The 27,621-nt window shown below is 44.4% G+C and overlaps 1 protein-coding gene and 1 long non-coding RNA gene across 7 annotated transcripts in view; one reads left to right on the top strand and one right to left on the bottom strand.

Moving 5' to 3' along the window:
* Window positions 1-235: 235 nt before the first annotated feature.
* LOC121818631 (uncharacterized) lies at window positions 236-24,765 on the top strand. Of its 3 annotated transcripts, none has more exons than XR_009599208.1 (4): window positions 236-1,943; window positions 4,819-4,944; window positions 10,390-14,006; window positions 14,358-24,765. It is a non-coding gene; the product is annotated as an uncharacterized LOC121818631 (long non-coding RNA). The 3 variants fall into 3 exon arrangements; XR_009599207.1 differs by having other exon boundaries at window positions 10,390-14,405; window positions 14,738-24,765; XR_009599206.1 differs by having other exon boundaries at window positions 10,390-24,765.
* The window catches only part of GNA14 (G protein subunit alpha 14), a 198,187-nt gene continuing 175,642 nt past the window's right edge, over window positions 5,077-27,621 (bottom strand). For all 4 annotated transcript variants that reach the window (XM_004004298.6, XM_060409319.1, XM_042243323.2 and 1 more), the window contains exons 3-7: window positions 15,291-15,445; window positions 12,682-12,810; window positions 11,293-11,422; window positions 8,729-8,882; window positions 5,077-7,620 (exon numbers count right to left, since the gene is read on the bottom strand). In XM_004004298.6, coding sequence (XP_004004347.1) covers window positions 7,430-7,620; window positions 8,729-8,882; window positions 11,293-11,422; window positions 12,682-12,810; window positions 15,291-15,445 — 759 coding nt within the window. In that variant the 3' untranslated portion in view covers window positions 5,077-7,429. The remainder of the gene's footprint in view (window positions 7,621-8,728; window positions 8,883-11,292; window positions 11,423-12,681; window positions 12,811-15,290; window positions 15,446-27,621) is intronic.

The raw sequence follows: 27,621 nt of genomic DNA, 5'->3' as shown, positions 1-27,621 counted from the left end.
ATTTCATTGTGTGTGACTTTCTGTTTGTGGTTTCCTCTCCTCAGGCAGCAGGATCATAGTTCCTCTTGCTTCAGATGTCTTCTGCCCCCTGGTGGGTGAGGTTGGTCCAGGGGCTAGTGCAGGCTTCCTGGTGGGAAGGACTGGTGCCTGCCCTCTGGTGGGTAGAGCTAGGTCTTGTCCCCTTAGTGGGCAGAACCATGTCAAGGGGTGTGTTTAGAGGTGGCTGTGAGACTTTGACTTTTCACTTTCGTGCATTGGAGAAGGAAATGGCAACATACTCCAGTATTCTTGCCTGGAGAATCCCAGGGATGGCGGAGCCTGGTGGGCTGCCATCTATGGGGTCGCACAGTCGGATACGACTGAAGCGACTTAGTAGTAGTAGTAGTAGTGAGCTCAGTACAACTTTAACAGCCTGTCTGCTGATGATTGGAGCTGTGTTCTCTGCCACTGCTGGTGGTTTGGCTTGAGGCATCCTAGCCCTGGAGCCTACAGGCTATTGGGTGGGGCCAGGTCTTGGTGCCAAAATGAGTACCTCTGGGAGAGCTCACGTTGATCATTATTCCCTGGGCCTTCACTCCCAGTGTCCTTGCCCCCATAGTGAGCCACAGTTGACCCCCACAACCCCAGGAGACCCTCTAGTGCCCACAGGTAAATCTAGCCCAGGCTTCTGTGGAGTCACTGCTTTGTGCTGGGTCCCAGTGCAGGTGAAATCTTCTGTGCACCCTCTGAGAGTGGAGTTTCTGTTGCCCCCAGTCCTGTGGAGTTCCTGCACCGTAAGCGGTCCTACTGACCTATAAAACAAAACTCAGTGCTCTGGGGGCTCCTACTCCTGTCAGACCCTCAGATTGGAGAAGCTGATGTGGGGCTCAGAGCTCTCACTCCTGTGGGAGAAGCTCTGCTGTATAAATATTTTCCAGTTTGTGGGTCACCTTCCCAGTGGATATGGGGTTTGGTGATTTGGGGTGTGCAGGTGCAGTGGCCTAGGCACGCTCCCAGTAGGGCGGGGGCAGCAGTCGGCCCCTGCTTATGTGTCTCCCAGTGGCCCATGCACCCCTGGGACAGCAGGGCAGTGACTGGCACCCGCTCCTGGGTTTCTTAGTGATGGTGGCAGCATGCACACTGGCAGGATGGCATGGGCAGTGCTGGCACTGCTCCTGTGTCTCCCATTCTTTGTTCTCTGATGCAAAATGGCCTTGGCTATTCCTGGAATGTTACTATTCCAGATTACATTTTTATATCATTGTCAGGCTCCACAAAAACTGTTGTGTTTGCCTTCATTTCTTGAATGAAGGTTAGCTTTTAAAGCTTAATGCCTCAAAAAGAAGGATGAAGGGGAGCAGAATATGCCATCCCCAAATATGCCTCTTTAGCAAAGGGATTATTTTGAGCAGGTTATTTTCAAGAAAAGCTCTAAAAATCTAGTAGAAATTACTCATTTGCAGGAGACATTTACATTTATGAGATAAACTTTTATTTGTAAGGGTGTGTTTCCTAATCTGTACCAGAAAGAGAAAGATGACTCTAAATCACAAGAAACTATTATCAATGGAAAAGATACCCAGCTCAAATCTGCAGAACCACCTTACCCCATTTACTATGTTTTTCCTGGTAACTTCTCATAACTAGCCTTCTCCCAACATTCTTCTGGTGTCTTTAGCTGAAAAAGGTATTTAAGGTGATGGCCTGGGCCACTGAGGGAGTTACTCAGTTTTCCAGGGTGTCTCACGTGTAAATAGGAGGTATATATGTTGTTTTCTATTTTTCTCCTGTTAATCTGTCTTTTTTATTATAGGGATGGGGTCTCAACTAAGAACCTAGAATGGTAGGGGGGTAATCTTTCTTCCTCACTTAACAGTTTGGTGACCCATGATGGGACCTGCTGAAACTGTACTTCCTTCGGAGCCTGAAGACGGGAACCTGGAGAACCGGCAGAAGCCAGCAGAGTAAGAATTCTTAGGAAGTAAGCTCTCTCAGATCTCTGTCTATAAGGCTCAATTGAGAGAGGAAGAGGAACTTGCACCTTATTCTTTCCTTTCCAAATTTAGGTTTACAGAAGAAAATATTCGTGTGCATTAGTTCCTTGAGTATAAAGACTCTGGCAGAGATTTTGTTATAAGTACTCTCATTTTCTGTTGATCCCTTTCCCTTCCAGAGATGGTCACTGACTTACATTGTCTGTCTTTTGTGTCATTTTTCATAAGGAGAACTGCAGTCAAGATGAGGTTTTCTTCCATCTTGTTCTTTTGTCTTGAGAGCTTGGCTTTTCGACTGTCTAAAACTATCTCTAGTCATCACCAGCTGGAAGATGCTAGTATCGACTTGTACCTGGCAGCCACACAGTAGGATGGAGATTTGAAACACACAGTGACAGGTAGCATTCCCACTGTGTAGCTCTCAGGAGAATTTGTCTGAAGGGGCCCCAGTCCATATGGGGCCAACCTTTGTTTGCATGTCAACCTTTGTTGTCTTGTTAGTGGTGGAAAAGTCCCATTCTACTAGTGTCTGCCTGGTATTACAGATGAGCAGATTTGTGACTAGAGGTATTTCATGTTCTCACAGAAAAACCCAAGAGATTGTTTTCAGTACATCATTCTGCCCTGTGACAAAGAGGGTCTTTAATTTCTTAGGGCTAACTCTGGGAGTGAACTTTCTAGATCTTATGATCTTTTGCATCCCCTTAGGGCACATCTCTTGCACCCACAGTTAAGCCATGAAATGGTTTATTGATTTGCTATTGAGATTGATATAATACCACTGAAGATCCTACTCATCAATGGCCAGATGATGGATCTTTTGAATTGGAAAAACTTTTGTACTTGAAAAAAATTTTAGAGAGCTCTTATTCTAAAGAATTGTCTTACTGGTACCTATGGGAAGATCAACTTGAAAAGAGAACACAAAGGAATATCGTGTCTAGCCTTTGTGCTTAGATGCTTAGATGTGTCCAATTCTTTGCGACCCCATGGACTGTAGCCTGCCAGTCACCTCTGTCCATAGGGATTCTCCGGGCAAGAACACCAGAGTGGGCTGCCATGCCCTCCTCCAGGGGATCTTCCCAACCCAGGATCAAACCCAGGTTTCTCACACTGCAGACAGATTCTATACCAGCTGAGCCACCAGTCTGGGGTTTAGTGCAATTTGTCTTTGTAAAGTCTGTATAAAGCATTCAATACAGAGGCCTCTGAATGTGCTCCTTGAGTGTACAATCCAACTTTGAACAACTTTTGCTTCTATCAACCCCTGAACACTGACCTTTAACTCTTTAACAAGATCAAGTTAAAAAGCCCCTTTTGCCTACACTTTCAGAAGTTCCTACCAGATTTTGAAAGAGTTAGGATCAATGGCCATTCACAACCTCACTCACAAGGACCTTTTTAAAAATTAAAAATTAATAAAAAAATATTTTTATTTTCTTATTTGGCTGTGCCAAGTGTTAGTTGCTGCATGTGGGATCTTTGTGGTGGTGTGTGGGGTCTAGTTCCCTGACCAGGGGTCAAACCCACTCTACATTGGGAGCAGAGCCTTAACTGCTAGACCACCAAGGAGGTCCCATAGGACCTTGATTGGATATTTAAAGGTATTCTTCTCATTTATAATTATACCGCAGTTATCAGACAAGCCAGACAGCCCCCTAGTAGATGGACCTCCCAACTGCACCCCAAGGAAACGACCAGAATTTCTCCCAGGCTATCATGCAGATGATCAAGAAATGGATCAGCTGGAGGTCAGTCTTAAGGGGTTGACAGAAGCAAAAGTTGTTCAAAGTTGGATTGTACACTCAAGGAGTGCATTCAAGGCCTCTGTATTGAATGCTTTATACAGACTTTACAAAGACAAATTGTACCAAACCCTAAAGCTCCAGGACATAGGAGTCTTTATTTCCTTCTTAGTTGGAATGGAAATCTCCTTGGCAAAAAGGGAGTGATTGTAGACAGAAAAATGATACTTCAGTAAATAACATACTCTTATGGGTATAAGGTTCTAGTCCTATTAATTGTCTGTCTGTTTCCTTTTTTACCTATAAATTAGACGGGATCCTGAATTATTCTACTTTCCTCAAATAATCTGGCTACATCTCTTCAAACTGTTTCCAATTTTCTTCCACTCTTTTGACTTGGAATCAAAGTCAAATTGTTATCACATTCCTAGAAATCTAATGTGCTTAGATGCTCAGTTGTATCCAAGACTTTGCAACCCAATGGACTGTAGCCTGCCAGGCTCCTCTGTCCATGGGATTCCCCCTGGAAGATACTAGAGTGGGGTGCCATTTCCTCCTCCAGAGGATCTTTGCAACCCAAGGATCAAACCTAAGTCTCATATCTCCTTCATTGGCAGGCAGATTCTTTATCATTAGCACCACCTGGGAAGCCTGGTAAGAAATCTGATATGCCCTTATATATTAATAATACCATCATTTGTAGTTTTCTTAAAATGTCATAGAAATTAACCATATTTCTTTGCCAACTGACAAAGGCTCATCAGTTTTTTAATCATGACTATTTTTAAGTTGTCGTTTATGAAAGTTATTGTTTTGCTTTTACAAAAGTATTTCCCAAGTCCTACAAACTGAATGTTAAGTGGATTGATATAAACTTCAGAGAAACAGCCCAAAGGGCTCATGTTTAGATCATCTTTGTGCCTGGTGCTCAGTGGGCCACTCAGGAAGTTTATCTGAATATGTGATGACATCAGAGGCATTCAAACTTGGAAGATGCTTCAGCTCCAACATCTAGAGATCTGATTGGCAGCCTTCAGGACTCAGGCTGAGTTTATAATTTTCCCCAACCACTAACTTTTGTTTTTCTTTTGTTTCCATAGACATGCTTGTTAGTAAGTACCTCATTGCTCACACCATGTAAGGCTAACTTCGGGATCCCACCTCAACACTAGCTCCTGAAATGAGACAGCTGTTCAACTGAACTGACCTACTCTCAAGACTAAGAGGTTGGTTCAATGAAATAGTCTATCAACTTAGCTGCTGGACTATAAAACTTCACTGAACTTTTAAAGACAGGACTGAAGGGGAACAGAATATGTGACCCAAATATACACTTTAGTATAAGAATTACTTAGAGCTGATTTTTAAAATTTATTTATTTATTTATTTTAGGTTCTTTTCCCATATAGGTCATTACAGAGTACTGAGTAGAGTTCCCTGTGCTATATGGTAGGTTATTAGCTATCTATTTTATATATAGTGTATATGTGTCAATCCCAATCTCTCAATTCATCCCCTGCTCGTTGATAACCATAAGTTTGTTTTCTACAAATACAAAAGTATTTCCCAAAGTCCTGCAAACTGAATGTTAAGTGGATTGCTATAAACAGCCCAAAGGGCTCATGTTTAGATAACCTTTGTGCCTGGTGCTCTGTGGGCCACTCAGGAAGTTTACCTGAACATCTGATGACATCAGAGGCACTTAAACTTGGACGATACTTCAGCTCCAACATCTAGAAATCTATAACTCTATTTCTGGTTTGTAAATAAGTTCATTTTTACCATTTATTTAGATTCCACATATAAATGATAACATATATTTGTCCTTCTCTGACTTCACTCAGTGTGATAATCTCTAGGTCGATCTATGTTGCTGAAGGTGGCGCTAGTTTGTTCATTTCTGTGGCCGAGTGATTCTCCGTGGTGTGTAGGTATCACATCTTCTTCATCCATTCATCTGTTGATGGACATTTAGGCCGTTTCTGTGTCTTGGCTATTGTGAATGGTGTTGCTGTGAACATTGGGGTGCATATTATCTTCAAATTTTGGTTTTCCCTGGATATATGCTCAGGAGTACGATTACTGGATCTTAATGGTAGTTCTATTTTTAATTTTCTGAGGAACCTCTGTTCTGTTCTCCATAGTAGCTGCACTAATTTACATTCCCACCAACAGTGTTTGAGAGTTCCCTTTTCTCCACACCCTCTCTAGCATTTATTGTTTGTAGATTTTTCGATGATGGCCCTTCTGACCGGTGTGAAGAAGTACCTCATTGTAGTTCTGATTTTCATTTCTCTACTAATTAGTGATGTTGAGCATCTTTTCATGTGCTTTTGGTGATTGATTGTTTTTAAGAAACAAGAGACACAGGAAAAGCTCTGAAAATCTAGTAGAAGTTACCCTTTTGTAAGGGAAATATACATTTATTTTAAGGAACTCTCCATTTTAAATGTGTCTCCTCCTCTGTTCCTAACAGGGTGATTCTAAATGACAAACTATCAGCATAGAAGGTGTCCCTCTTAATTCAGCTAAACAACTTTACCCTTTTTTATTGTGCTTTACCTGTTAATCTCCCATAAGTGACCTTCCTTTCTCTTCCATCTTTCTTGCATCTTCAGCTGAAGAAAGTATTTAAGGTGATGGCTTGAGTCATTTTAGGAGAGTTAAACTCAGTTTTCCAGGATATCTCGCATGTATACAGGAGGATACATGGTGTTAGACTTATATTATTTTATTATTAGAGGGGTGTGGTCTCAGCCAAGAACCTAGAAAGGTGGAAGGAAAATTATTTTTCCTTCCCTATAGGGACATTTAGGAAGTTTCTGAGTTATTAAAGTCACAGCATTTTTCTCTTTAGGAGCAGAACTATCAACCAACCATGAGCTCAAAGAAACATAATCCAGTGCTAATGGCATAATGGTATATTCTTAGCCTCCTCAGAAAGGCACAACATACGTGGTTCAAACAGCAAATCTGTGGTAGCCATCAGAACTCTGGCAGAGGTTACAGTACATTCCTTAAACAATTTGGGCTTTTAGCTGTTTCATAGGTTTATAAGGCCTGGTCATCTACATTGGAATATATATATATGTGTAAGTTTTCACCACACATTTTTCACCAATACAACTTAATACTATCTACAGCCCATAGTAATCAAATTGTGGCAAAACTAAATTAGAGGTACTGATACAATCATTAATTTGACTTAGGAAGTTAACATGAAGAAGAACAAACTTCAAAAAAAAATCTTTGGTTGCATGTTGAATACTTCAGCATGAAGAGAGGAAAACAATGACAATATCTAATTTTAAAAAAAGGTTACCCATCTAATACTAGAGGTCTCAAAGCAGGATCCATAAATTGACAGGCTCCTCTGTTATGTGATTTTTCTAATGGCTATTAGCACACACACTTCAATTTAAAAAAAAAAACACCATAAATCACAGTGGCTTTTTAGACTTTTGTAGAATACCAAATTCAAAAATTATACAAAAATCTTACAGCTTAAAGTTAAGAAAAGAAATGTAAAAGCAAGACTTTGAAAAAGTTTTGCTGAATTCAAACATCTCACAAGCTCCATCACCCATCGTTGTCCCTGTGGCTGCATGATGGACTTGGCGCCACCAAGTGGGCTGAGCTGGGTGATGTTAGAGCACTTGCAAATAAAACAAATCTGGTTTTCTGGCCCAGGTGAGGGGTGCACGGCAGCTTTTAAACCAGGTTGAATTCCCTCAGGTTTAGTTGTAGAATTGTGTCTTTCACAGCAGCAAACACAAAGCGGATATTCTCTGTGTCTGTAGCACATGTGAAGTGGGAATAGATGACTTTCTCTTTGTCAGGATTCTGATCTTGATAAAGCTTCAGGATGAAATCTCTGGCAGCTTTCACGTCTTGCTTTGGTCCTGTCATGAAGGCAGTCAGAATCAAAAAGAAAGATACCAGCTCACCACCAGGCCCTCTCAAAAGTCATATTCAGTGTACTCTTGTTTTTGTTGGGAATCCTTCTTTGAGCCATCTTATTTCTAGAGACTTTTTTACTTGGGGCATTATTTTATTATGAACTTACAGAAGGGTATTTTAAGTGTCTATTGGTATCTAAAAATCATACTTGAAGGAGATCTCTTGAAAAATAGTGACCTAATTTAACTTTCTGATTTGGACCATTTTTAAAGAGGTAATTACTCTTTATAAATATACTGATTTCTTTGGCTGCACCAGATCTTAGTTACAGCATGCGGGATCTAGTTCCCTCTCCACTGTGAGCACAGAGTCTTAGCCAATGGAGCACCAGGGAAGTCCCTGAAGAGGCAGTTCTTAAGTGAAGTAGAGGAGGGAAAAGAGAGAATATGGGGCCTAACACAGCTAAGCTCCCAAGTCTGATTGTGAAGCTTGAGAGCTGTATGCTACATTATCAATGTGGTTAATAAAAGCAAAAAGGAGAGCACCACTTGTCTAAATATCAGTATCACACTTAGTAATGTTTCTGCACCAGAGTTAATTAGTGACAGGGTCCAAACCCTCTCTCTACCTTGGAGAAGTCATAAAGATAACTTCCGTGTCCACCCTGTCTGGTGAAGGGGCTGCCACATTTCGGCACTAGAAGCGCAGAGATGAGTCAGGCAGTCTCTGCCCTCAGGGTCTGCTGGGACAAGACAGCTGAAGGTGGAGAGAGCAAGGCAAGCCCAGGCCCCCAGGGGAGCCTGAGGAGGTGCACCTGCTGTGGAAGGAGGTGGGGTGAGGATCAGAAGGCCTTCCCAAAGGAGGAGGTGCCTGATTTGGGTCTCAGAGAACAAAGCAGAATTAGCAAGGGCAGTACATCCCAGGCAGTAGGAGAGGCGTGTGCAGAGGTGCTGAGGGGAAAACACGCTGATTTGACTGGCACTTCCATTCAGGAGTGAAGGATGGTAAGAAAGTCCATTAGAGGCAGATCAAGGAGGCCCAGATAAGCTATTCGGAGAACTGTGAACTGGTGCCAGGGAGGTCAGGGCCACAGGATAGACACTTACTTACCAGTGTATTCTGGAAAATAGCTAATTAGATGAGAGTACATGATTTTCTCTTCCAAAAGATCCTTCTTGTTTAAGAACAGAATCACTGATGAGTTGAGAAACCAGGGGTAGGTGATGATAGTTTTAAATAAGGCTTTACTCTCTTCCATGCGGTTCTAAATGAAAAACAAGAGATTTAGGATAAACTAGGAAGAAAAACAATGCTTTGGGAACAGCATGCCGAATCACTGCTTCCATCCATCTGTCCTCTTACCCAGCTGTCCTCTCCAGGTCGCTGGCCTTGCTCAGGCTGGGGAGGGTGTGGCAGGTGGTCCCTGCTTCTACTTCCCTCATCCTCACCCTCCCATTAATCACCCTCTTCCGGAATTCCTCTCACGCAAATTCTTCTCTGGCCCACAAACACATAAGGATATAAGAAGGGCTCTTGTGTAACTTGGAAAAGGAAGGTTGCAACCCAGAGTTGACACAAGTTTTCTGTGTATAACTACTGGGATTACCAAGTGGGGGGATCCTTCAGAACTACAGACCTGAGATGCCCTTTCACTGGGTGTTGGCTTCCAGACTGGGCATCAGGAGTCCAATGACAATGAGGAAGGAAGGCTCTTCTGGCAGAGCCACCGCCCTCAGGGACGCTGGTGGAGAGAATTAACTGCTGAGCACCTGCCCTGCAACATGTTTGACAGGCGGGTAACACAGCCAACGCTCTCCAACGGAACGGGTCCCCATTTTATGGGGAGCATACTGTTCACAAGGATGTAAACGCTGTCCCAGGACTGTACAATAGCACAATCCAGTGGAAGCTATGTAGACAGTAATAATTTCTGAACATTAGACACTGGCAAGAAAATGTTAAATGAAAGTAGATAGGGCATGTATAAATCTTCTCTGGTGACAGTAATCTAGCATTCTGCCCTCTCCCAAGTATTTCTAAGAAGAAAGAAACCCTTTCCTTCCTTCCTTCCTTTAGACTAAGAAACACAGCCCTCCTGCTACAGAGGGACACTCCCTAAATTTCTGTTCCTATGACTCCCAATGCCTGGGCCCATTCTCCCACTTAGTACATTTTTGGGGATCAGTTCTGGAATCTGTCACCAGGAAGGTAAGGTTTCACTTGTTTTTAAAGCTTCTTTAGCATTAATTATGATCTTATCAATAATGAGCTCCAAGGAACTACAACAATCCTATATACCATAGTGAGTGGATTCAAGACATATCTCCAGCCAGGACAGAAAAGTCTGGAGTGGCAACCACTTCATTTTCCCCCAGATACCTAGGATTTTTCAGAGAGGAGAAAGTAATTTCTAAGCACATCAGGCTAAGGTACTCATCCCTGGCTCACCTGACTAATCTTCCCTGAGAAACGTTCTAAGTAATTCCTAAGACAAGTTTGGAGCTAATTTTTCATATTGATAACTCAATGCCTTTGCTTAAAAATAAAATAAATAAATAAAACTCTCCACTGGGAGAGCTGGGTGGCAGCCAAGATTTCTATTCTTCTTTGCACAATGACACTAGTAAATGGGCTAATCCACACTAATTAGCTAATGTAACTGTGCTCCTCAGAGAAAAGTCTGCTTTCAAGAAATACAAGATAGAATTTGTTCATAATTATTGCCTAATCCTGGACAGAATTCTTTATTGATTTTCTTTCATTCCCTACAGGCAAGAGGTATTTCTAAAAGGTCAAGAGGTCTGGTGCAAAAGGTAGGGGAAAAGACGGTGATAATCACACAGAAAATAGCCCTAACCTCACAAAGAAGGGGCCAGGATAGTTCTCTTCACTTTCCTGGCAGATCCAGTTAATGGAATTTAACGAGCCAGTGCCATGGCAGCTCTGCAGAGGGCACCGGATGCCTGACTGGGGGGGTCAGTGGCAGCTGCCCTGAGCAAGTCCTGAGGAAGTGAAGGTCAGATGCTGCCCCCAGACAGCACCAAGCATCTGGTACCACTCCTCCAGCCAGCTTAGCTCAGGACCTAATTTGAGAGCACCATGGAGGCTGGGAAGCCTGTCCTCAGGTAAGTCTATTAGAAATAATGTTGTTCAACTTTGGCTGTATATGCGCATCCCTGGGGGGCTTAGTGAAGATAGCCCCCAACTCTAAACCAGGAAATAAGAATCTCAACAATAGGGTCCTAAAGATGTTTTTAAAGAAGAAAAAACCCTTCCACTATGCAGCCAAGGCCGAGACCCCTGTTTTTGAGTGGCTCCACCCTTCATGAAGACTAGATGGCCAAGGTCAGGCCACACATAGTTGTTCTTTAAGGTCCCCTGGGAATTTCAGTGTCCATCCAAGTGTGAGAGTCAGGATTCTAGGTCAGCGATTCTCAGATTACCTGGGATCTTCTTGAGGATCCTGCTTTATTTGGCCTGGAGTGATTCGGAAGGTGTGTATTCCTAACAAGCACCCAGGTGATGCTAGGACTGCCAGCCCACAGGCTACACTTCAGGAGTGAGGCGACTTAACCTAAGGGATAGGGCCTAATGCCAGAGTGGGCTGGCTTCTTGCAAACTGCAGAAATAGGTTTCTGTTTTCCACAGCTAACCAGACTCCCCACCCAGCATACCTCATTGTCACACTCAGCCAGCACCTGGTCATATTCACTCAGAGCAACCAAAAAAATAATGGAGGTGACACTCTCAAAGCAGTGAATCCATTTCCGTCTTTCCGATCGTTGGCCACCAACATCCACCATCCTGTTCAATAGAATAAACATAGGACTCTCTGGGGGAAAAACACATGGAAATCAGCACTCTTTAGGGTCCTCAATAATCGTTAGGAATAAAAAGGGATCCTCAGATGAAAATGCTTGAGCACTGCTGCTTTAGGCAATGAGGAACCACTGGATGTTTCCTAGCAAAGGAGGCAACAGAATGTAAGTGAAGTTACTGAAGATGCACGCAGAGGTCACTCAGATGGAGCCTGCTTGAGGATACTGGTTAGGGAGCTGCTGCAGTAGTCCAGGCAGAAGTTCAGGCATCACGTGGGTGGTGCCCAAACCATCCCAGAGTGCCAGGATACCAGGCAGAAAGGCAGGCAGGCTTTTGGACTACTCGCCACCTCTTGTTTCCTGGCCCCTCCAGTTAATCCAGAGATTCTTTGTGCATTAGCTGAATGCTACCCCTTCCCTAGAAAGACCTGCAGGTGCCCTCTGTCTGATGTGGAGACCCAAAGCCTTAACCTGTGTCTTTGGGACAAGTTCAGGGTGTCATAGCCCAAGGATCAGTCACAAGCTCGAATGTTCCAGGGCTCGGGCAGTTTACAGAAGTGAGTCCAGGGACCTCTCTCAGGTAGCAAAGGATACACTTCAAGTGTGCTGTGCTGGGCCTGTCTAAAGGGAGGTTTTGGAAGGGTTAAGCAGAAATTGATTCTGAAAAGGTTTAGATAAAGTAATGGGCATGTGCTCACAGAGATGCCAAGTATCAGGGGGCTAGACCAGAGGGCTCCTCCAGCTTGACAGCACTCCAGCAGCACAAGATTCAGGGTGGACAGGGCAGGACTGTACTCGTGCTGTCTCCAGACAACCATGTGTAACAAGTGTTAGGAGGGACAAGGGAACAAACGGATATAAAAGTGCTTTGAAATCTGCAATGATAAATCTTGGAGCTGAGAATAGAAGGGAAGAGAAATATTCAACTTCACGGAAAAGACCCCAGTATTGCCAATCTGTGGGTTACAGAAATAAACATCTATGTGTGTGTGTGTGTTACACACGAGAGGCATTCCAGACATCAGTAGGGAATCTCCTCTTCTCTAAAGGGAATAGAAAGGTGTGTGTGTATCCACTGTACAACTTGAGACCAACCACAATTCTTACACCCTGTGGCGGCAAGGGCCATTGTTGCCCTAAGAGATATAAGCCCTTTTAGCAATAATACATTGAAGAATCCATTTGGGGACTTCCAAGCCTGGAGAGACAGATCCTTAATGGACCATGTCAAGGAGACAGACTTACCGAAAGATGATGTTTTCCAGGTCAAACGGATACTCAATGATGCCAGTGGTGGGCACTCGGACACGAAGCACATCCTGCTGTGTTGGCACGAATGATGGCATGGCGATCCGGTCAATGTCCGTCAGGTAACTGATGTTAGAGAGCAAAGTGCTGACCAGGGGGAAATGCCCCACCCAGAAAGTCACCCCAACTCCCAGCCACCCCCACTCATTCATGGATTCATCAGTGACTTTCCTGAGAAGCAACCCTCCAGCCCTCCTAAATCTGTGTGGAGAGCTTGTATCAGAGGCTTTGGTGAGCCTGCTGAGACTCAAGTTTGCAGCTCTGGTCTTTCCTGGTTCTCAGCTGCATCAATCTGCTGGGGAGGGAGCCAGCCAGGCCACGGGGGCGAGAGACGGCACCTGGCTCTCTGACATTTCATCTGTTTTCTCACAGGCCCTCCTCCAGGAACACTGTAGAAGGTAGATGCTGTGCTTGGACACTTTACTTTGCTCGATAACTCAGAGTTAAGGAAAATAGAAAAGCATCAATCAGGCCCGTGGGAAGTCCTCTCAAAAAGTTCCTTGTTACACTGGGAAACTGAACATCTCCTAAAATAACCCCAAACTTGTCTTAGATTATTTTGGGCCATATATTACAGCCCAGGCTTAAGACAAGTCTCTTTTTCTATGGTAAAACAATAAGACACTTCTTTTTTAATGTTAAGGCCTTTGAAAAAGGCACTTTTGAGTAAATAACTGAGGCCCTGGCCAGTGGCAGTGCTGATGACTTGGAGCCCCCTGCACATGGAGGTGGCCCCACCTTTTCCGGCACCCACCACACAGGGAGCGCTCACCTAGGTGTGCCAGGGCTGGAACCACCAGGGCAGCCTTCTGTGACCACAGCCCCAGGGCTTATCGCCATGGACTTCTGGTGCTCTAATTTATGCCTGTCAGGCTTCCTTGGTGGCTCAGATAGTAAATAATCTGCCTGCAATGTGGGAGACCCAGGTTCAATCCCTGGGTCGGGAAGATCCCCTAGAGAAGGAAATGGCAACCTACTCCAGTATTCTTGCCTGGAAAATCCATGACAGAGGAGCCTGCTGGGCCACAGTCTGTGAGGTCGCAAAGAGTTGGGCATGACTGAGCGAATCTCCGTGTCATCCCACCAGAGCCTGTGCTCCTTCAGGGCAGAAAGCACCAGTTGTACCTATAGCCCTCTCCTCCATGCCCGGCACAGAGCAGACACACATCAAATACCTCTCCAAAGAAGCAGACAGTGGCAGCAGAGCAGGTGATCACCACTGACCTGGACCATGGAAGCGTCTGGGGTCTCACCTGTGCCAGGTTTGAGAATTCCCTTTTCTCTGTACAGCCCTGTCCACCACTCCAGTCACTCTCCACTCTTCTCCATACACTTGCCCCAGCTGTCAGGCCCGACTGAATTCTACAGCAGGCCTAGTGGGTCTTTCCCATATCAAGAGCCCTAGCCATTCCCCAGGGCCTTCCTGGAAGCCAGTGACACAGGCTAGACCAGGGAGGACTCAGGGGTGCCCTGGCTCCCAGCTGTCAAAGGCTGGCTGCCCTCCTTTCTGCCCTGCTGTCTTATGTGCTGATCTAACAACTTACTGGGGTTACTTTTAGTTCCTTTTCCTGCTTTGCTGCTGTGTTGTACTAACCTGGATTCATGTCATTCAGCACTCAGCCTGGAACAAACACCAGAGGAAGGCCAGTGAAATTAAGGAGGTAAGATTCTGGTTTCCTTTCCTGCCCTCTGGCTTGTCAGGATGGGTGAATTACCCACACCACTTTGGAAGGTGATGGCAGCACATAAAGGGAAGGGGATGGGTCTGGGGAAAGAATTCCAAGGCCCTCAGAGGGTGGAAGTGACCCAGAGCAAGACGGAAGGAGCTGAGCTGTAGAAGCAGGAATCCTCACCCCTTCAAAGGACCATGATCCAACTATTTGCCCAGTGATCTGGGCAGAGGCATTGTCTTGGGGAATTCTTAAAATCAGATTCTGTGATCTCTGTGGGATCATCTGCATGCAGAACTATCTACTTCTTTTTACCCTAACAGATTACTGATTACTCGTTCACAAGGAGTTAATGAACAAAGAGCTCCCAAACTGAGCTGCCGTCCATGACTCATTTTGTCCACTTGAGGGCAGCACCAGGTCAGCCACGGATGGGTGTACTGCACTGCTGGGTCTAAACTCTTGATTTTAGGGCACTTGGACCTGCTGTTGCCAGTCAGGAAACCAGGAGGCAGAGGGATATGGAGAGGGGAAAGGAGAAACCAGAAGCAGTTGTAGTCCTGGTTTAAATCATATAACTTCAGCACCCCAAATGAGATCAGTCCCACCAAGGAAAGCCCACAATTGACTTAGCCTCTCAGTGAAAAGGACAGAGGCTTAAAACTAGATGAGGAAAGGTAGGTATGGGCAAGCAGGGCTATCTAGGGGGCTCCTTAGGGGGACTGAATTTAGGAGATGGGAAGCGAGGCATCAAAATGCAGAGGAGCGGAGGGAGGCCGTGCTGCGGCTGAGTGCCTGCATTTTAGCAGGTAGCTCATTTCTCCCTGGTAAGACGCTCCTGTGAAGTGTGGCCGCAACCCGGGGCTCTGTACTCACTATTTGGCAGAGTCTGACAGTTGGTACTCCCGCCTGCGATCGTAGCACTCCTGGATTCCAGGATCCTGCCACAGCTGCTTGATGGCCTCCACCTGGTCCCTGGAGAGCGTGGTCACCTTGTCTACTTCCACTTCTCTGATTAGCTGGGCATTTTCCTGCTCAGAGGGAAAAGAACCTTTCATTAGGCCAAGGAAAGGAAACCATCATGTCGGCGATGTAAGGTCAAGACTTGCACCTGTCTGTGGATCAGGGAAGATCTCCCCTAGGTGCCGGGGTGTGGTGGGTACCCTCCAGAAGAGCTCCTCACAGCAAAGTCACTCAGTTTCAACCCCACTGGGTGGAGATGATGCAGCTGCTTAGCTCAGTGGAGAGAGCCACGAAGAGCCCCAGACCTGTGGCCTTTGGTCCCAGCAGTACCTGGGGGTCAGTGTCACCAGCGTTTAATACCCAACTGTGCATGGAGAAACACTGGAATGATTGATTATCATTGTACCAACCAACATTACTTCTTCATTAGCATGCAACTCGTTTGAATATTTGCACAGCCCATAGAACAATTTAAAAAACAACAGTATTGTTAGTGGCATACCAAGGGTAGGGTAAGCGGGTCCACTCCAGTGCAGGAAAGAAGGGAGTGCATCGTCATCTTCAGAGAACTGAAAAATCACACCCCAGCCATTAATCATGAGTCTGCTTTCTCTTTCCTTTATTTTTTTAAAGATGTTTTAATTGACCTTATTTTTTAGAGTAGTTTTAAGTTCACAGCAAAACTGAGGCAAGTACAGAGTTCTCATGCTTTTTATTATCATGCATCACTAATAAAACTCTTTCCTCCTGGGTGGACCACACCTACTGTACCCCTGACCCCATGCCACTGACTGCTCTAATACTATTACTTTATTATTACAGTAAGTGTTGATATCATTATTGCTGTAATTACTACAGCAGTTATCACTTATTACACTCACTGGGTACCCAGGGCTTTGCATGTATCATCTCATCTGATCAACAGAAGGCAAGCAAGAGGCCAGAAATTTTCCCAAACCTTAGCAAATTAAAGTAGTAAGATTGACTTGCATCCACAGCACATCCCTGCTTTGGCCTAAGAGACTCAGCATCCCATCCTTGGCTGCAAGTTGCAGCAAACAAGAGTTCTGCTGTGGGAGACAGGAGCCTGCCCCTCTTCACTGAATTTCAGGGCAATTCACTGGCAGCTGAGAGTCAGCAAAACATCCTTTGGCAGCTGTGGTCTCTTTAAGTATATACTGCACCTCTTAAAAAGTCACTCTTTTCTTGCATTTTTTTATCAGGAAGCCCAACAGAAGGCTAGAGGAAACGAAGAACTTATAGATTCACTTGACTTGTAAAACCCAGAACCATGATTAAATCAACATGGCTTTGCCCTCTGTCCATCAAGAGTGAATATAATCTTCTCCCAGACTGTGGTATCCTCAGGCAGGTAGAGGATCCCCTTTGTAGAGTCTCAAACAAGGTCTATGCAGGATGGGTGAGCAGAAAGAACCTGGGCTGAAAAATCAAGACCCTGACCTCTAAGTAGTTCAGTGGGATTTAAGGAACCCAATAAGTTCCCTGCCTCAGCATCATCATTTGTAAGAGGAGCCAGTGATTTTCATGGGAACCTGATTTATAAAGTATCACCCAAATGTAAGCAGAACTAGCCTTATTATTGCAATGCATGCCTAATAAATATTTCTTGTCTGCCCAAACAGAACACAGTGACAGCCCCTAATCCAGGAGTTCTAGTTCTGCCTGCTGGCACATTTTGTGTCACATGCCATATTCTCAACCAGAGAGAGCAATGAATGGAAACCATGGACCGTGCCTGTATGGAGCAGAAGGGCTTCACCCACTTCTTCCCTCCACTTGCCACTCGCCCACCTCCCACACAGGAGCAGGTGGTCTCCACTGGAGAATGCAGCTGGTGGAGCTTCCCAGGATACCCCATTTGCCCGTGCCAGTGTTTGGGTCTTCCAGTAGATAAAAAGTGGCTCCCAGTAAATTAGCACAGAGGAATGCAGCCTTCTACATAAGCTCTGGGGCGGGAGGAATTTAGGGAAAAGACATTGACCTGGGATTTCAGGTAACCAAGAGAATTCAGCCTGGTGAGAAAGGCATATTGTTTGTTCAGCCAAGGGATGAGATTTGGGGGACATCTTGCTTAAGAGAATAGAGGCTCCATAGAAACCCAACAATTGGGACTTTAGAACTAACTAGACTTAGCCACCCAGGACTCCATGTTCAGAGGTTTTCCTGTCCATCTTTGTCTCCTCCTGGTTAGCTCTGTCTGGATCATTTTTTTTTTTAACTTCCTATTTAAGACTTGGAAAAAGGTGGGAAACATGGTAGAACAAACTCTTCTCTGCCTTTCAAGATTGCCTAAACATCCATGCTCTCCCACTTAACCTTATCATCCATCCTCACTCCTTCCACATGTGTTCACACTTATACCCACACATGCACATGTAACTCCCACATATGCTTTTTCCTGGAAATATCTGAAAGAAAACTGCAGCCTCAGTGCAGTTTCCTAAAACCAAACATACATAATCACATGTATAATCATATATAATGATCAACAGCAGGAAATTAACAGTGATACAATATTGTAGTCTAATCCTCAGACCTCATCTAAAGTTTGGCAGTTGTCCCATAAATGCCCTTCATTGGCCTGATCTAGACTCATGTATCGCATTTAGTCAGCTGTCTCTTTAGTCTCCATTTACCTGGAAAGACTGTAGTCAAAGGAGCTTTTTGTGACACTCTGATCAAGAACGACCTGACAAGGGGAGAGTTCCCTAGTGGTCTAGTGGTTAGGATTCTGCACTTCCACTGCCAGAGCCCAGGTTCAATCCCTGGTTGGGGGGCAGGGTAGGGGCACTAAGATCCTGCAAGCTGCATGGTGCAGCCAAGAAAGAATGCTCTGACAAGGATGTGTTCCTTAGTCACAAGTCATCATGAAGATGGCTGGTGGAGTGGCACAGCTGAGCCCCAGAGAATGTTCCAGGGGCAAATATTGTAAAGGGCAGAGAGAAATGAGAAAAAGGGTGCCCGGGTTTTTAAATATATTCTATTAAGATATCAGATGAATGACTTTTGCACATTAACAATGTGTGTTTTTAAAAAAGTGAAGTTCTGTTGCCACAAAGACAGAAACATAGATCAATGGAACAAAATAGAAGGCCCAGAGATAAATCCACATGCCTGTGGACACCTTATCTTTGACAAAGGAGGCAAGAATATACAATGGAGAAAAGACAATCTCTTTAGCAAGTGGTGCTGGGAAAACTGGATAACCACTTGTAAAAGAATGAAACTAGAACACTTTCTAACACCATACAGAAAAATAAACTCAAAATGGATTAAAATTTAAATGTAAGACCAGCAACTATAAAACTAGAGGAAAACAGGCAAAACACTCTGACATAAATCATAGCAGGATTCTCTATGACCCACCTCTCAGAATACTGGAAATAAAAGAAAAACAAATCGGACCTAATTAAACTTAAAAGCTTTTGCACAATAAAGGAAACTATAAGCAAGGTGAAAAGACAGCCTTCAGAACGGGAGAAAATAATAGCAAATGAAGCAACTGACAAAGAATTAAGCTCAAAAATATACAAGCAACTCCTGCAGCTCAATTCCAGAAAAATAAACAACCCAATAAAAAAATGGGCCACAGAACTAAACAGACATTTCTCCAAAGAAGACATACAGATGGCTAACAAACACAGGAAAAAATGCTCAACATCACTCATTATCAGAGAAATGCAAATCAAAACCACAATGAGGTACTGTCTCACGTCAGTCAGAATGGCTGCTATCAACAAATCTCCAAACAATAAATGCTGGAGAGGGTGCGGAGAAAAAGGAACCCTCTTACACTGTTGGTGGGAATGCAAACTAGTACAGCCACTAGGGAGAACAGTGTGGAGATTCCTTAAAAAAAAACTGGAAATAGAACTGCCATACAACCCAGCAATCCCACTGCTGGGCATACACACCGAGGAAACCAGAATTGAAAGAGACGTGTACCCCAGTGTTCATCGCAGCACTGTTTACAATGCCAGGACATGGAAGCAACCTAGATGTCCATCCACAGACGAATGGATAAGAAAGCTGTGGTACATAAATACAATGAAGTATTACTCAGCCATTAAAAAGAATGCATTTGAATCATTTCTAACGAGGTGGATGAAACTGGAGCCTATTATACAGAGTGAAGTAAGTCAGAAAGAAAAACACCAATACAGTATATTAATGCATATATATGGAATTTAGAAAGATGGTAACAATGACTCTATATGCAAGAGAGCAAAAGACACACAGATGTAAAGAAGAGACTTTTGGACTCTGGGAGAAGGTGAAGCTGGGATGATTTGAGAGAATAGCATTGAAACAAGTATAATATCATATGTGAAACAGATCGCCAGTCCAGGTTCAATACATGAGACAGGCGCTCAGAGCTGGTGCACTGGGATGACCCTGAGGGATGGGATGGGGAGGGAGGCGGGTTCAGGATGAGGGACACATGTACACCCATGGCTGACTCATGTCAATGTATGGCAAAAACCACTACAATATTGTAAAGTAATTTGCCTCCAATTAATTAATTTAAAAAAATTAAGTGAAGTTTTGGGCAGATTTCCCTCTGACCTGGCTAAATAGTGTTATACACAGAGTGTGAGCATTTTTACGTTCCTGTTCAAACCACCTCTGCAGTGCACACCATCTAGATCAGGGGGCCCTTATTTAATGGGGAAGGTTTTGTGTCGTGTAGTTGGACTTTCTGAAAAGAGGGAAGAAATGTTCTCAGAGGGTCAGATTTAGGGAAATGTTAGGATTTGGGTGGGAGACAGGCTGAGTCTGAGGTAGCTGGTATCTAGGTAAAGAAACTAGGAAGCCAATAAATAAAGTGGGTCTGTAGTTCATGCAAAAGCCCTAGGCTAGGGGAACACATTGATTTGAAATTGCCTAATTCATACATTTCTTTGAAAAGAAAAATCACAAAAGAGTAAATATTATTGGAGCAAATTCAGCAGATACAGAAACATGACCAGTTTCTCAAACACTGAGTTCATATCTGGCTTTTCCTCTTTTCCTTTCTCAAACAAAACCACCATTTTCACTGCTCTGAAGAAAGAAGAACACTGAAAACAGATGTCCTACATGTGCGTTTCACTCAGAAATTCCCAGGGTGACAGTGGAAGGAGCTGCTTATGAAGTGGTGCCTTGCTGACTTCACACGAGGATGGCTGGCTGCCCAGGTGACAGTCCCTGTCGAGCCCAGCAAGCCCCTCCGGCTGGAATCCAGGGCCCAGCGGGCAGCCCCATTCTTCCTAGGTCCTCGCAGGGGCAGCCCCTGCACCATTAATCACCCAGCACTGCAGGCCCCCGAGCCTGCTCACTCACTAGGGAAGATTGTCCCCTCCTTCGTCAGGACACCAGAGTTCCTGTTCTTTCATCAGATACTTAAGTGCTTTCACTGAAATCTGTATTCATTAACACAAGCCTAGATGAGAAAAGCCTAAGTGCACGGTATTTCAAGAGCCTACTGCCATTTGTAGTGCCTATGAACCTCAAAAGCTTTCTAAAAACAAATGAGATTACAATAAAGTGTACAATTAAAAATGAAAGTTCTCTGTAACATAGTATTTCTGACTGACAAAATCACCCCTCCTTGTTTTAACATCTTACATCAAGATCCAGAACTATACTACATGTTCTATTAAACAAAAATTATGAAATAAAAATTCCAGTGTTCCATAATGATCAGCTTTGAAAGCATTTCAAAAATTACATACTAAAGAAAATGCTGGTGAATTATGCTAGAGAAAGGAATTTTTTTTTCTATAAAAAACAACTTCTGCTCTGATAAACGAAGACTGGGAAATATGGATCAACTCTTCCACTAAGGACAGCTAGAAATGGTGGACAAAATATTTTCAAGTATGCTTGAAAATACCAGGGAACTAATGAATAAGTAACTGCTGGGCCAGAATGTAGGGAAGAATGGCATCCAAGGGGTTGAAACAGCATTTAGGAAACCTTCCTCCCTGAGGCTCAGCTTGCTCTTGAAGGAGCATTTGTGGGATTGAGCAGCTCCCTTTTCAATATCACAGGACTAGGGTGGCTGGGATCGAAGGGTTTAGCAAGAGCAAAAGACCCTTAGAAGCCCTCTGGCTCTGGGTTGGGATCCACGGGGTAGCTCTTAGGGAGTTTCAACTCAGCTTGGAATCACCATGATCTCAGAAACTTGAGCGTCTCCAGACACCTGACAGAAGAAAAGGAGATTTCTTTTTGAAGAGAACATCTTCCTCACCCTCAAATTATTTTTTCATGAGTGTCCAGCACACTCACAAAAATAATCAAGCATAAGAAGATAAGACAACTTGAAAAAGAGGCGACAAGAAAAAGATGCCAAGATACCTTCCTCCAACCCACAGGAAGGCGGAATCTATTGTCATAAAAATGGACTTTAAGGTCTACTTGTCAATTATACCTCAATAAAGCTGAGGGTGGGGGGAGACTTTTAAAGTATAACTGAAGATAGAGAGATTTCAAATGATGAAAAGATTCAGAAAGATAACAGTACTAAAGTTCTATGCCACTAATGATACAGGCTTAAAATATACTGGAACAAAATCTCTTAGACCTAAATGGTGAAACAGACAAAGTTTCATCTTAACAGGAAATTGAAACACACATCTCTCAGTAACTGATAGAATAAACAAAAATTCAGGAAAGATACATACAGTTCAAATGTCATGATCAGCAATTTGACTTTATGGACACATGTTGCTTAGTCACTCAGTTGTGTCCGACTCTCTGCGGCCCCATGGACTGTAGCCTGCCAGGCTCCTCTGTCCATGTAATTCTCCAGGCAAGAATACTGGAGTGATTTGCTATGCCCTCCTCCAGGGGATCTTCGCCACCCAGGGATCAAACCTGCATTTCCTGCATCTCCAGCATTGGCAGATGGGTTCTTTACCATTGAGCCACCTGGGAAGCTCCATGGACGTATGTAGAGCTCTATATTTAAAATAACTATAGAAGATAGACTTTTCACAAGCACACCTAGAATATTTACCAAAATGGCCATTTATTTGAGATTACCCATTTTAAAAATTGGTTTTCTAAATTCTTTTGATCAATTCCAATTTCTTTAGCAACTCAGCTTCAACAGGAATGCACTTCTGCATTAGCCATTGCTGTCCACCCCCACTCAAGGTGCAGGCATCTGAATAGGTAACCACAGGGCTAAAGCTGCCTAGATTCTCCTGTAGAAAGGCAGTCTTCCACCACACTCAGAATGGGAAGTTAAGTTTTTTTAACCCAATTCAAGATTAAAAGAAACCTTTATTTCTGCTCCAACCTTTGCCCTCTTTCTCCTTATCTTCTCTCCAACAAAAATAAATAACAGAATTCACTAGCCACAAACTGTTGGCATGAAAGGCCAAGCAAGTTACTTTATCTCTTCGAGTCAGTCTAAACTTCAGTGGGTTTAACTTAAAAGATTTCTTTTCAGAGTCCTGCCATAAATTACTCTGGCACAAACATCCAAAGCTACAATGAGTGCTAAATAATGCAGCCAAGACATCGGAGCTCTGGCCCTATACCATGTCGACCTGCAGAAGCTGTCGTGACACTTCCCAGCAGGCCTTCCCTGTATGATTCTGGGTTTGGATGGGCTGTAAGAGAAATTAGAAGGAGAGGCGGGAGAAGCCGGTGCTCATGTTCTGAAGGTCAGAGCTCCACTTTAAGGGGCACACACCCCCTACACACACGCGCACACACACGTACACACATTGTGGCTAGTCTTCTGGTCAACTTCACTTTTGGAGAAAGGCAGCAGCTGGGCCCTCAGCACCCTACTTGGACCTTTTCCTTCAGCTTGTCCACATTGTGGGGTAGACGGACATGCAGGTTCACAGCAAAGGATGCCAGTTTCTGCTGCAAATCCCCTGCACCGTCAACACAGATGTGAGAGAGAGGTGCAGGTTCCAGTTTATCCCCCCATGGGGATAAACTGCCTTTGTTGGTTCCCGTTCATCTTTGCTCTGCCTCTTCCACATCCAGTTTTTCTCCCTGATGACCAGCCCTGCTGACCAGACACCAGCTACGCAGAGGCAACAGCCTTCGGACACAATCACAGCTCTAACAGCCACATACAGTGCAATCCCTACAACGAATCCATTATTCCTCATTGCCCTCTGACTTCCTGACCAAGCCAGGAATCCTCTATTCTGGCCTGTTCAATTCCATTTAGGGGCAAAAATTCCCTATAGTCTTAGGTCTGGGTGATGGTAACAACTCAGGCCTCAGCTGCAGTGACCTAAACGTCTCAAACTCAGTAAGAGGCTGGCAGCCAGACTACCATCATTCAGTGCACAGCAGCACACGCCTGCTCCACGCTAGACCCGGGCTGGTTTCTGGGAACGTGAAGACCGTGGCCCTGCCCTCAAGGATCCCAGAGTTACACCAATGCCTTCTGGAATAACTATTAATTCATCAGATCCACACACAGATGCTAAGAGATCAAAGAAGACATTTCAACTGGGGATGAGTGAGAGGATGGGCTAAGATTTCCCACGAGAAGTGGCCAGATGCTTATTAAGGAGAAAGGCTGTGTCTGCCCTTCCATATTCGTGAATGTGGATTCCTGACTGCTGGTTAGAGGCGGCACCGTGAATGTGCCGGAAGCAGACCAGTTCTTTATCACCTTTCCCATTACAGTCCTTCCCCTGAGATGCTCTGGAAAGTACCCAAACTCCCTCAGGTCCCAGGGTAGCTGAATATATTCAAGGTGTAATTTACCAACAGCATCCGGTAACCCCTCCAAAGTATATATATTGGACCAATGGAAACTGCCTCTCAGAAAATCATTTGTTTCAGGCCAGTTTAACTGCACGTGCCCAGTGATCACATAATATAGTCATGTTACGTAGCAAGATAGGATGTTCTATCCTTATCATCATCTTCCTCTCTCTCCCTCCTGTAGTTGAGAGTTTTTAGTTTTTTAAGCATGCCAAAATTGGGTTATGAGAAACAGGTCAAAGAAGCAAGAGGAACATGTGTCTTTTGTGTTTCTCTGCTGGGGGGACTGGAGCTTCTGTGCAGGACACACCCAGGTCCTCCCCACATAAACCGAATGACTGCAGCCAGGGCCCAGATGGTGGGAAGACCAGGACTTACAGAGAAAGACAGAGGAGCAGAAAAAGAAGAGAGGCCATTGAAGCAGTGCTGTGGGGTGGGGTGGGGGCTCCTACAACAAAAGATAGCTCCCAACCCTCCATCACCCACCTCGAAGAGAAAACAACAAATGCCTTGCTCACCTTGCTGGTTTCCTATAGCATCACAATCAGCAGTAAGAAATCTTAAGTCTCTCTTTGATACTGTATTATATTTGTGGTCCTTCCAGAAAATAAGGCATAATAAAGGCTTACAGACACAAAAAGCACTGGAAAGTTCTCAATTTCAGAATATGCTGGATCCAAATATTGTAGTTGGTTGTTTGGAGTTCAAAGTGTTTTCCCACTAGCAGACTGCTATGGGTCCACCAATCCAGTTTTATTTTTCTACTGAACACATAGGTTGGGCTCTATTTCTTGGTCTCCCTTATAGTCACATAACTTGTGTTCTGAGTGATGGGATTTGGGTTGGCGTGATGCGCACCCCCAACAGGGCTGACTTTCCAAGCCTCCCACGCAATCCTTCACTCTGTCTTTTCCCATTTCTTAGCTGAAAGGACAGAATGAGGGCTGGGAGGAAGGAAGCCTCCGGGCTCAAGGGACCTGGATCCCTCACAGGCTGTACACAGCACAGCCCATTTCCCAGCAGCTCCCATGGAATTGAGATGGATGTGGCCTAGAAATAAACACTGATTTTGCTAGGCCACTAAAGATTTGATGTTGATCTACTCTACAGGCTATCAAAGTTTATGCATCCATAGAGAGAGAGGAGTAATGTGAGAATGGAGAAGTCCAGAGCTAGCTCCAAGAAGCCCATGTGAACCAGCACAGAGACAAACCAATGAGCTGGAGGCATGGACCACAGCCAGGATACAAGGGTTAGTGTGGATCATGCACGATTTTTTAAAAATCACTCACCTCTGACTTCATTTCTGCCATCCTCCCAGCCTACCTCCCAGTGGATCTCTCTTCAAGGCCCCAGATTCTCAGAACCAAACAGCACGACTACTTTCTATACACACACTTTCCAAAACCTTCTCACCCCACTTCTCTCCCATCAAACACTGCAGGTTCCCTAGGCAGGAGGTTGTCAAGCCTGCAGAGAATGGTTCTGAGCAGTTATTTTTCAGTGTCTTTCCTTTATCTGAGCCCAAATATTGTAATATCAGAGAGAGCAAGTTGATGGTCTCAGTTTCAGTCTGTGGATTGACAACACACACCGGTTTATTTTACACTCCTTCCCAGTCCAGTATACAGCAAGGGTGGTAGTGGGGAGGACTGTTTCATGCAGTTATCCAGGGACCCAGGCTTCCTCCATCAAGTGGCTTCAACTCCCAGGCCCACCCTAGATCCTCTGCATCCAGCAGGCGGGTGGAGGAAGAGAACTTGGAGCAGTAGGCAAGACGTTTTATGGGGCAGGTCTGAACACGGCAGAGATGCAGTTCATGGGCTAGAACTCGTCACACGACACCATCTAACTGCAAAGGAGCCTAGGGGATGTGGTCCTCCTGTGCTCAGGTGGAAGGTGACATGAGATTTGGTCAACACATCGCATTGTCTCTGCCACTCACAGACTCCCTCTTTGTCACAGAGATCATCAAGGTCTGCAAGGTGCCCGTGTGTGCTTTTGTATGAACCAAGGTCAACACCATATGGGCCGGGCCCAGCTCTCTGCCTCTTCTTGTAAATGAAGTTCTATTAGGACATAGCCACACCCTGTCACACCGTTGGGCTGATGGCACAGCTACAAAGGCAGTGTCACGTTGTTGCAACTGAGTCTTTATGGTCCACAAAACCAAATGCTCGCTGACCCATTACAGATAATGTTTGCAGGTCCTGGTAGAGATGGATAATTCCTAAGTGCATCTAAGGAGGACTCTGCTTCAGCCTCCACTCCCTCCTTCATTCAATCAGTGGCCACATCACTATGAATCACCCACTCTTTGCCAGACCCAATGCTTGGGATGAATCTACAACTATGACAAAAACGTTGTCTTTATCCCAGAGTTTCTCGTCTTTATGGGAATGATGGTAATAGGCAAATTGGACATAGAAGGATCCTCTAAAAATATATATATATATATATATATATATATATATATATTTAAATTAGTGTAAAAAGCAAGATAATTCCACCTAAATAAATTTCCCCAAGACTTCAAAATTTTCCAAGGGCAACGCCCAGAACTAATTTGGATTGTGAACCTTCCTGCCCTGAGACTGAAAGCATACAATAAAATTAAACAAAAACACCACCCAGTGGAAAAAGCTGGAGTTGTTTCTGATACAGACTCCTTTTCACAACATTTAGAGAATGTTCCTCCTTCTTTACTTCCTTAAGCAGACAATAAAATAGATTTTATTCTGCCCCTGTTTCCCAAGGTGCCGTATTACATTCTTTGTTGTTTTTTTTTAAGTCTATGTTGTGTCCCAGACCAGACGTTTCCAGAGACCCTGAAATCCAAGACAAGTAGGCTGGCCCTGGAGTAGGTACAAGTCCCCATGTTCTTCCTGGGGCACTGCTGACATTCAAGAGATGCCATCGGAGGAGGGGGAGATCTCTTTAAGGCAGCTCCAAAAAAGATTCTCTCTCCTACTCATGTAAAACAGGTTTTCTATTCAAAGGCAAAGGGAAGGAAATGCTAGATTCAACGGTTAGTTCAGTAACACCAGCCAGGCAGGTACGTCCAAGACTGGGCTGAAGAACAAACATTCAGGAATGAAATTCTACCCCTGACGAGGAGCCAAAGCTGCATCTGGGCGTCACTCTTTCCAAGCCATCTTAGGCCCAGGCATAATTCTAGAAATCCCTTCTGTGTCCCTCAGAGTGATTCAGACCCCCACCCCCAAACACAAGATCACAAGCAGGCACCTCCAAAAGATGGTATCAACCCAGACTATTTTCCCTCCCTGATGACACATTCATCAGTAATCCTGGGAGCTCCAGACCTCAGGTTATTCCATCTCAGGTTAATTGTGCCAACATTGTCCAAAGCCACTCAGCTACCCTTCCAAGCAATGACATGAGATTCTTTGCATTAACTGGGGAAACTGTTGGGGTCAATGCAAAGTACCTTATCCTCAAGCATCACACAGTAATACAGACGCTTAACCAAGTTCCA

The sequence above is a fragment of the Ovis aries genome, chromosome 2, assembly GCF_016772045.2.
Source record: "Ovis aries strain OAR_USU_Benz2616 breed Rambouillet chromosome 2, ARS-UI_Ramb_v3.0, whole genome shotgun sequence".
NCBI classification, from domain to species: domain Eukaryota; kingdom Metazoa; phylum Chordata; class Mammalia; order Artiodactyla; family Bovidae; genus Ovis; species Ovis aries.
This window is presented reverse-complemented; position numbering and strand designations above follow the sequence as displayed.